The 9,473-nt window shown below is 37.5% G+C and overlaps 1 protein-coding gene across 4 annotated transcripts in view; it reads left to right on the top strand.

Moving 5' to 3' along the window:
• Positions 1 to 1,286: 1,286 nt before the first annotated feature.
• The window catches only part of LOC141575492 (ankyrin repeat domain-containing protein 26-like), a 48,668-nt gene continuing 40,481 nt past the window's right edge, over positions 1,287 to 9,473 (top strand). For all 4 annotated transcript variants that reach the window (XM_074354799.1, XM_074354798.1, XM_074354797.1 and 1 more), the window contains exons 1-7: positions 1,287 to 1,420; positions 3,481 to 3,633; positions 4,242 to 4,293; positions 4,672 to 4,741; positions 7,408 to 7,468; positions 7,556 to 7,743; positions 9,028 to 9,157. In XM_074354799.1, the coding sequence (XP_074210900.1) occupies positions 3,603 to 3,633; positions 4,242 to 4,293; positions 4,672 to 4,741; positions 7,408 to 7,468; positions 7,556 to 7,743; positions 9,028 to 9,157 (532 nt within the window). In that variant the 5' untranslated portion in view covers positions 1,287 to 1,420; positions 3,481 to 3,602. The remainder of the gene's footprint in view (positions 1,421 to 3,480; positions 3,634 to 4,241; positions 4,294 to 4,671; positions 4,742 to 7,407; positions 7,469 to 7,555; positions 7,744 to 9,027; positions 9,158 to 9,473) is intronic.

The raw sequence follows: 9,473 nt of genomic DNA, 5'->3' as shown, positions 1-9,473 counted from the left end.
GGATGGCAGTGAGACCCTCCACATCATCAGCTGGAAACCAGCAAAAGGCCAGACTAGTGAGATGGAGCAGTGGGCACAGGGTTCTTTATCTCAGGGTTTGTAAGGTGTTTATCCTTAGGGTCCTGCTGTTCTCCATTTCATTCCAGTGTAACCCCAATGCATGGGGTACAAATAATGTCACATATCTGATTTTTCTAACTAGTTGTTTGGGTCTTAAAATGTTTAGTAGAGCAGAAAATCCTGTATTTTCCTTTGGGGACTTTCTTCTGTAATCTTGCTGTTGAATTTTCCAAGAACCTAAGGGATTGCCTAAGATCACAGTGACAGTCCTCTCCCACAAGGCATTGGGGCAGGGCGAGGGCATTCTAATCGTTCTCTTGTTTCCCTTGATTCTGTTGCTGCAGCATTGGTACTAAAACTGGTTTTAACAGGATCTCTTCGGCAGCTGGGTCTGGGGTCTGGATGTTGCTCTCTAAAGACCTTTAATAAAATTTTTAAAAGAAGAAAAGGAAAAAGAAACTGGTCCTGCAGTCGGGTCATGATTGACCTCTGCTCCCGGGATGCCTGTGCTGATCCAGTTTCCGCGGTCTTCGTGGCGATGGACACGTAAACTTAAGAGTGACAGCTTGTTTAGTTCTCATACATATGCTTGTATGAGGTCATATATGTATAAATAAGTTTAACTACAAGTTATATAGTAGCTGAGGTGCCCTGAATTATAAACCACGAAGAACAGCTAGTCACCGTAATTTGTAACATTTTCTGAAAACTGCCACATTTAGATGTTACACCTATGAAAAAAACACACATTGGGTTTTATTTGGGATTCTCAAATAGTTCCAGCATTAAAGTTCAAGAACAAATTATTCCATTCTTCCACTGTTTCTCTGAGCATCTGGGGGATACATTATCTCATTAAATCTTCATAATACTCTTACGAGTATTAATAACTAACTGCCTGACAGTAAGATCCCAGTTTTATAAAGGGAGACTTTGAGCTGAAGAGAAGCACCTTGTCCAGGAACAAACAGCTGTTGGTTATAGAGCTGGGACTTCTGAGTTCGAGATACTTTCCGTATGTCAGGGTCGCTCTAGTTAACTTTTACTGAGCTGTACTGCCCTCAGTTCATGACTACTTCACCTTACTTTTTTTCCTTTTTAAGTATACATCCTAAATTTAAAAGTGTAGATTGTACAAATTTGAAATATATGGGACAATTGAAGTTTTGATATTACCTCTGATATTGTCTGAAATAATCTAAGAACTTAATATATTTGGTAATTGTTTTTCATATTAGCATTCAAGTACTAATATTTATTTATCACTTTATACATAGCCTTTACCAACTGATTGTCGACTACAGAGCCGGAAAGATACCGAATACTTCCCCTCAAAATAGCGACCTAGGACAGAGTTCTGGTAATAAGTTACTGTTGTTGGGCCCACCATAGATACGGAAGTAAGATTGAGGAAATTTTGATAATGAAAGGGCAGTGATGAAAGCCAGTGTGTAAATTTCATGTGTTTTTATTTTTTTAATTAATTTTTTCTTAATGGTCTAGTATTCAGAAGTATTTAAGAAGTTAATTGTAGGTAATTTAAAATCTGAGACAATATTGTCTTAAAAGAAATTCATTTGTTTAATCATGGCCCCTGAAATCCCGTATTATATCTTTGTGTAAATAAGAAAAATAGGTTTTTTACTTTGTTGTACATTTCCTGTAACATTATAACAAGTTGGCCTTGTTACAGAACTGGATCTTTAATTTTTACAGCAAATGGATTACATTGGGTAAATGAATGCTAGTTATTGCATAGTGATTAGTCTCACTAAAAAGTGATTGTCTTTAAAACTGGGAGCTCGGCAATACCTTCCCGGTGCTGTAAACAAATGGCCAACAATTAGAACTGCACAGCTGGGCCAGTGTGCAGCATGCTAATAAGAGATTGTTTTTTAAAGGTACCTAGCGATAGGGCAGAAGTCAGGAAAGCAGTGCCTTGTTGAGAAGCACTGGTTACTTTTCACATCATTACACGAACAAGGGCTCTCTCACCAATTTCATTCCTCAGAAGTGCAAACAATGAGATATGCTGCCTTCATGAGAGTCAGATGTTTTCTTCTTTTTTGGGGATACTTGTCATGAAACTATATTTTGTTAGAACAAGATTTTCTATTGCCATTAGTTGAAGGATTGTCATAATAAGTATTCAAATAGCACAACTCAGGACTCAACAAATTGTAATAAAAGCACAGAAGTGCTTCACATAAAAAAAAAAAAAGACGACTGTTGCCTAGGTGTGACCCCTTGCGTGCTGTTCAGTCTGAACTGTATGAGGGCACCTTTAACTTGGTAGACCTTGATCAAGCAAAGAACTTCTGTTGTAGGAAATACAAAGATGGAAAAGACAGAGTTTTGGTCTTCAAGGTGCTCATAACACAACAGAGTTGCCCCTGGTTAATGTCTGTTTTTTTTTAACAGGACTTTCAAAGAAAACATTCTTATCTGTTAATTCATCCACTTAACAGATGACTATCAAGTGTGTTTTAGGTAGTAAGCACCACTCTGACGTTACAGAATGCAAACAGGTCAAAAGCACAGTTCCTGGCCTCCGGGAGCTTGTTACTGTCATCACCATTTTTATGATTGGCTTTACTTTATTCTGTGCTTACTGTGTCCCAGAGCCCACGAGGACTTTGTAACTGTCTTTATGTATTTTTTATTGGTATTTAACATGTGCCAAATACTTCAAGTCCATGGTGAGGAAAGAAGTTTTTTAAAAGTGTGTAGGATGTCAGGTAAGCCATGCAGAGCGAGTAGAAGTTTGCCAGGGAAGGAGGCAGAAGGGCAGTGTTTGGTGGGTGGAACATCTTTGAAGATTACATTTGGCAGAAAGGACAGCGGTGCAAAGGCTAAGATGTGCCAGTGAACTTTGCAGGATCTATGAGTTTCATTTTGTTGGTGCAGAAAGGATGCTGTAGGAGTGATTGGGAACGAGGTGACTACCTAGCTCAGGCATGCTTCTGAAAGCCTTTCTAGTAGTATAGAAAGGAGGAGGTCTGCTGTAGACCTTGGGAAATTTGTCAGAATGCTTTTAGCTGCAAATAATAATAGGAGCCCTAAGTAACAGTGGCTACAGCAACAGGAGTCAGGATTGTTTAGAAGGTTCGGTGATGAAATCAGGATCCCAGATGCTGTCCCTCCTTCAGCTGTGAGGCTGCTGGTGTTTGATGTCGCCTTTCCTGGTCTGCTGATTAGCAGCAGCTCCAAGCATCATCTTCTCACATGACAATATCCGCAGGCGAGGAGGGCTGCTTCTCTGCATGTTTTCTGTAACTAGGAAGGAAACAGACGCTTCCGTAGACTTCCCCTAGCATCTTATTGGCTGGGCTACATCACATGCTCATTCCTAAAGCAGCCACTGGGAAAGGAAATGCAGTTACTGTGATGATCGTAAAACAATCATTTCTCTTTCTGCAGCTAAGGAGAGTTTACCTTCTTCTCATCCTGGGGCAGAAAATATCCAAGAAAAGTTGCAATTGTCCAGCAAGGACAACGAAGAAGAAGTGTTTGTCGAGTTGGGAACCAGCAATGGCAGCTGCATGGATTCAGTGAAGAATGTTGAGCAGAAGAGTAAGAAGATTCGATTTGAGTCTTAGGGTTTCCTGTTATGACATAAAGCAGGGATGCACAAGCTTTTTCTGTAAAGGGCCAGAGAGTCAATATTTTAGGCCATGTGATGTCTGTCACATCCACTCATGTCTGCCATTGCAGTGTGAAAGCAGCCCTAGACCGTATGTGAGCGAATAGGGATGACCGTGCCCAGATAACACGAGGCTGACAAAGCCAAATGGTGGGGTGGGTTTGTCCCATGGGTGTCGTCCAGAAACACCACGCTATGTAAGCTTGACACTCAGTTTATGATACTGATTCTACTAATGATTATCATTCTTTTGTGAGTCTCATAAAGTTTGGTTGGGATTTTGGTCCTTGAAAACAGCAGTTCACTTTAAAATATCAAATTTGGATAAACACCCTCTTTTTTTTGATAAATATAAAGGAGGGGAAGTGGTTTTTATGCATTAATTACCTACCAGGAGTATACCAGTATTCACTCAAGTGTGTAGTCTCCAGGTGTGGTCCCAATGGAATGCTTTTTAACAAAAACATTGGTCTTATACTTTTAATATTCTGTGTTTTTCTATTGCCCGTATAAACTATTTTACTTTCTTCTTTAATAGAGATTTCAGTGACTAAGGTTGCACCGAGGTTTGAAGACATCTGTGTAAGCAGGTAGGATTTTATGGATTTTTAAAAATTACATGTTGACTAAGGGAACACAGAGAAAAGAAACAAGGCTTCTTGAGTGTCCTACTGTGGGTTAGACACCGTATTATGTACTTAGCATTTGTTACCTCATACAGTCCCCACAACAGCTTTGCAGAGTAGCTGTGCTGTTATAGCTTACTTGTAGTTAATTAGGCAACTGTAGTTTAAGGAGGTTGACTAGTTGACCCATGATTCCATGGTTAACAAGTAGTTGACCTGTGACTTAACCATCAGGCAGCCTGGCTCCCAAATCTGCTTTCTCATCCCTCAGCATAGACTTGTGTGACTTGTTTGTTTAAAGAAATGAACTCACTCATTTTTGATGTGTATTTTTCTCCAAAGTATTTCACCCAAACATGGTATTGATGATTCACGGCCTCCATCAGATGGTAACTTAGATCTTGCTCCCAAGGTAAAGTGTTTTCTTGTGAAATTAATTTTTCTGCTCTGAATTTAGTTCTGTGTAGTATTTTCTCTTAAAATTTAGCAGTGTTCTGCTTATCATTGTTTTATGTTTGTATGAGAAAGTTGGTCAGAGTAAACCATTTTATGAAAATATGGCAGGTTTTTTTTTTCTTTTCTTTTTTTTTTTTTACTTTGATAAATACTGAAGATGAGGCTGAAGCAAAATGGACTAGAAAATAGATCGTGACAGGAAAATTGTATTGTGGAAAGGTTTCCCACAACAGAGGAGGTGTGAAGCTTGGCCAAGGCTAAGGATTCTTTGACTTTCAAACCACACTGACAGCACTTGTATAATACTCGTGCCTCAGGGACATCTTCAGTGCACACAGCTACTTACTGTGATAATCATGGCCTCTTCCTGGGGCCTTTCAGTTCCAAAACTTACATAGCATGTATCTTTTTTTTTTTTTCCCCCTTGGACACTTTATTTTGGTATCAGAGAGTTGTGAGGAAAGAGGGTTTGTTTTTGTTTTTTGTTTACTTTAATTCTATCTCTGGTTCTGCATTAAGACTAAAATAATAGTTGAAATTCTAGAAATTTAGAAATTAAAATTCTGTTTCTCAAAATCCGTATTATAAAGAGATTCCTCTGTGTTTTCTAAATTATCCCATTACAAGTATATTCAAAACTCTGCATCTAACTGAAGAATACATGTTTTTCCTAAAATAACAGCCAGCTTTAAAAGTAGATTCTTAATAACAACCATATGATGAAACCTATTTCAGAATTCTTTTGTATTACAGTTTTAAAAAGTGTGTCCAGTCCTCGTGTCCCATTCTAAAATTTCAAGTTTCAGACATTTTGTAGTATAGTTATTTACATATTCATCTTATAGCCCCTGCATCAGTATACACCGCTAGAGATTAGGGAACATAATTGTGCATTTCCTGGAGCACCGAGAATGAGGTCTTAAATGTAAGAAGCATTTTATTATTTTTTGAATGTGAATGCATGAAGAGACATGGAATTCTGCATCATGCTGCACGTACTGTAACATGCACACTCTATCATAATGAAATGTTTGATGGTACAGGTAATATAATATGCGTACTATGTCATAGTGAAATCTATTCAAATTTTAAAAATATGACTTAAATTTCTCTTCCCTTTATTTAGGCTGTAAAAGTTCAGTTGTTATGAGAGGAAGTATGTCATAAATGCCAAGGAAGTAGATAAGAAGTATATGATAAGTAGGAAAAGGTTACAGTCTGTTTTTCAGTATCCACCAACTGTGAGCTTAGAATTTGAGATGAAAACTTTTTAACCTTCTTTTAGCCCCCTCTCATGTTCCATTAAATATATCTTTTCAAGCTATATATTATCCTTAGAATCCTGATTACCAGTTCTTTGTCTAGGTGGAAATTTGATATGTTAGGAACTTTCTAAAATCTATTTTTCTCTCTCTCTAGTAATAATTTGCAGCGTTCAGGTAGTGAGAGACGACCATGTTCAATTGAGTGTCTGAGAGTGACAAAATTTAACTCTCACTTATAGTAGTATTTACAAACAAACAGTTGTAGAGTAATACAGGTCAGCATTATTGGGGATACACTATGAACAAAGGCCTTTGTTTTATATATATATGTTTCATATATCATGTATTTTGATATTTTTATAAAATTTGTTGAAGAATATATATACTTGCGTATATAATTCATATGTTTTTATATATATAATAAAAAGGTAAAACAGAGGCTTTCACTCATGGTATATCCCTAACAATACTGATACATTCCTGATCTATTATATATAAATGCTAAAATATATATATTTCTCCACATGCCTTGTTATACTTACATTTTCCTTTTTTTCTTGCCTTAAGTTTGTACTTGACTAGTCATGTCTCATTTTTTCTTTTCTTCCTCCTCCCCACTTTTTTTTTTTAATGGTTTGTCCCAAACCTAATATTTCTTTGCAGAAAACACTTCTTCAGTGTCTGTTCTTTCAGTCCATCTCACTCTGCCTCTGTGAACATATTTAGTGACAGTTTTCTGTTTACTATGTGTGTGGCTTTCACTCATGAGTCATTGCCCCTCAGAATTACTTTTGTTTTTATTCCTCTTTCTTAGAAGTAACTGAATTTGAACAATCATTTGTCTTTAGCTTTTTGGCGAATGGAATAGAAGTAGCTTATACTGTTTGTTGTTCTAACTCATCCAAATAAGATACTGCTAAAAAGTAAACTCTCATATTTCCCCCATGAGAGATCATTCACACATATATAAATCATGCAAGCATATTTCAAAATATAACAATTACTTTAAATTTCTTAATGTTAGTTTTTTCAATAGGACTGTAAACTATGAGGGATAAGTTTTTGTTCTAGATCATTTTGGTCAAGAAAGTCATCTAATGGATACCATAGTGTTTGTATAATAATCAATGAGGGGTAAAGAAAGTAACATTTTGTTACCCCTGAGGTCATCTCTCATCATCCTCACCCCATGAGAAAGATGTAGGTTGGTAACTGACAGACCCAGGACTTGAATCCATATCTGAATGACTCCAAAGCCAGCGCTCTTTGTGTTAGATCATCTAGGAATGGGGAATGTTACAGTTACTTTTTTCAATTTCGTATTTGTTGTTCTTAAAGCTGCTATTTTCTTCTCTAGAAAGTCCGGCATCCAAGATTCGCAAAGCTAATTCAGGCCTGGGAAGAACCCATGATAAACAGTAAGTTATTTGAAGACTGTCTTTTTGTGTTTTCACTGATGAGAAATTACAGATAATTCCATCTACCATACCTTGTTTTCACTACAGCAGAGGCAGAAGATGGTGTTTTGAAACCAGGAACTAGCACCTTCTTTGAGGACAATAATTCTAATAATGAAAATGAAGATGCGGTTAGAACCTTTTCCCAACCATCAAGTGAAGTTTCAGGCTTTTCTCATCCTGCCTTCCCAGCACCGGAACCTCTCACGTCTTCAGCAGTCCTTGGTGTTACAGAGGTAAGTCGTTTTGTTTTTAACTTTTCCTTCCTGTGCTTTTTCACTTACCGTCCCCCTGATTCTCATGGGGATGAAAAGGATCCTACACAGGAATGGAAGTCCTCAAGATCACAATAGAAAACAGTGTGATAACAAGAGAGGTACACGTGCAGGACTGAGATTTGTAAAGGTTGGTGGCAATAAACAGTTCTCAAATATGCCATTAAGAAAAGAAAGAATAAGAAAGCAACTGGAAAGAACGGCTGGAGGAAAGAACGGCTGGATGAATATGAAGATGGGCAGGGGTACAAAGGGGAAAGATTCATCTAATAAGGACAAGATAAATGAGTGTCAAAATGAGAGAGATGATTATACAAAAAAAACAGCAGAAATAGTGGGGTTAAGTGAGAGCAGGAACTCTATAGTACAAATTATGATAGAAATTATCTCAAATTCAAATTAAGAGAAGGAAAAGTCAGCTCATGGAAAAAAGTGCTCAGACTCTTCTGAAGGACATATAGCTGATTTTATGAACAGCAGAAAGAAAAGTTGATCCTCACCTTTTTTCTTTTTGGTTATAGAAGTTTGTTTTTTAATTCAAATGTAGTTGTTGTACAGTATTGTATGAGTTACAGGTGTGCAGTAAAGTGATCTGGTTATACATACCTATGTATATATCTAATTCTTTTTCTTTCTTTTCCATTGTAGTTGTTTGTGAGATATTGAATATAGTTCCCAATGGAAGTTAGTTTTAACTTGAAGTTGTTTCTTTTTTTAGAAATCCTCACATTTAAATTGATGAAGTGATGTCTTATATTTAATCCAGCAAATTTTGTCTCTCCATTCCGTCCCCAGTAACTGAGTTCTAGTTTTCCATGTGACTTCTCATGCTGTTTCACACCTCGACCTTCGGCTCAGGCTGCCCTTTTTAGAACCCCCTTCACGTCTGCTCTTTGCACTGGGTCTGTCGTTTAAGACACAGTCTGGTCTTCCCAGCGTTCCCGGAGCTATTGACACGCAGCAAGTCTCTTCTCTCCTTTGTGCCCTTACTGTGTCTGTTCACTGCAGGTGTAGAGCTGTTGAATGATACTTGTCTGTGTTGATTCATTTTCATGTGTCTCTACCTCCCCTAGAATATAGAGCAGAATCTGTCTTTTATGTAGATTGCCAGCTTCTCCCAGGGTAATGCCTATGATCTGATGCATACAGTAAATATATGTTGTCTTCCTGACTGAATGACCAAGTGTAGGAATATGATGTTTTCTGAAGTTGGGTTTTTGTTAACATTTTGTTTTGTTTTTATAGGAAGAAACAACAAAGCCGAAAACTGGGGGAAAAGAGAATGGCACTCGGACTATCAACAGTGTTGTAAAGGAGCAAGCAGATCATAGCAAATTGATTTCTGTTGATGGAGTACACAAAAGTGACAGAGGTGGTAAGTCAGTGAGCATCTATGGATTTTCTTCTCTGTTTAAAACTAATGTGGTTGGAGGGGGGAGGGTATAGCTCAATGGGAGAGCGCATGCCTAGCATGCACGAGGTCCTGGGTTCAATTCCCAGTGCCGCCATGAAAAAAACAAAAAAGCTAGTGTAAAAAATCTAAAGTGTGTAGATCCAAATATGATACCCATTTCTTAAGTGTTTTTCTTTTGCCGTCTTCTTTCATAAATACCCCAACTACGACCAAGTTTTCTTCCAGAAAATGCTTCAACCTTCTGAAATTCTTTTCTGCCACTTTAATTTGACATATT

The sequence above is a fragment of the Camelus bactrianus genome, chromosome 28 (genome assembly GCF_048773025.1).
Source record: "Camelus bactrianus isolate YW-2024 breed Bactrian camel chromosome 28, ASM4877302v1, whole genome shotgun sequence".
Classification (NCBI taxonomy): Eukaryota; Metazoa; Chordata; class Mammalia; order Artiodactyla; family Camelidae; genus Camelus; species Camelus bactrianus.
This window is presented reverse-complemented; position numbering and strand designations above follow the sequence as displayed.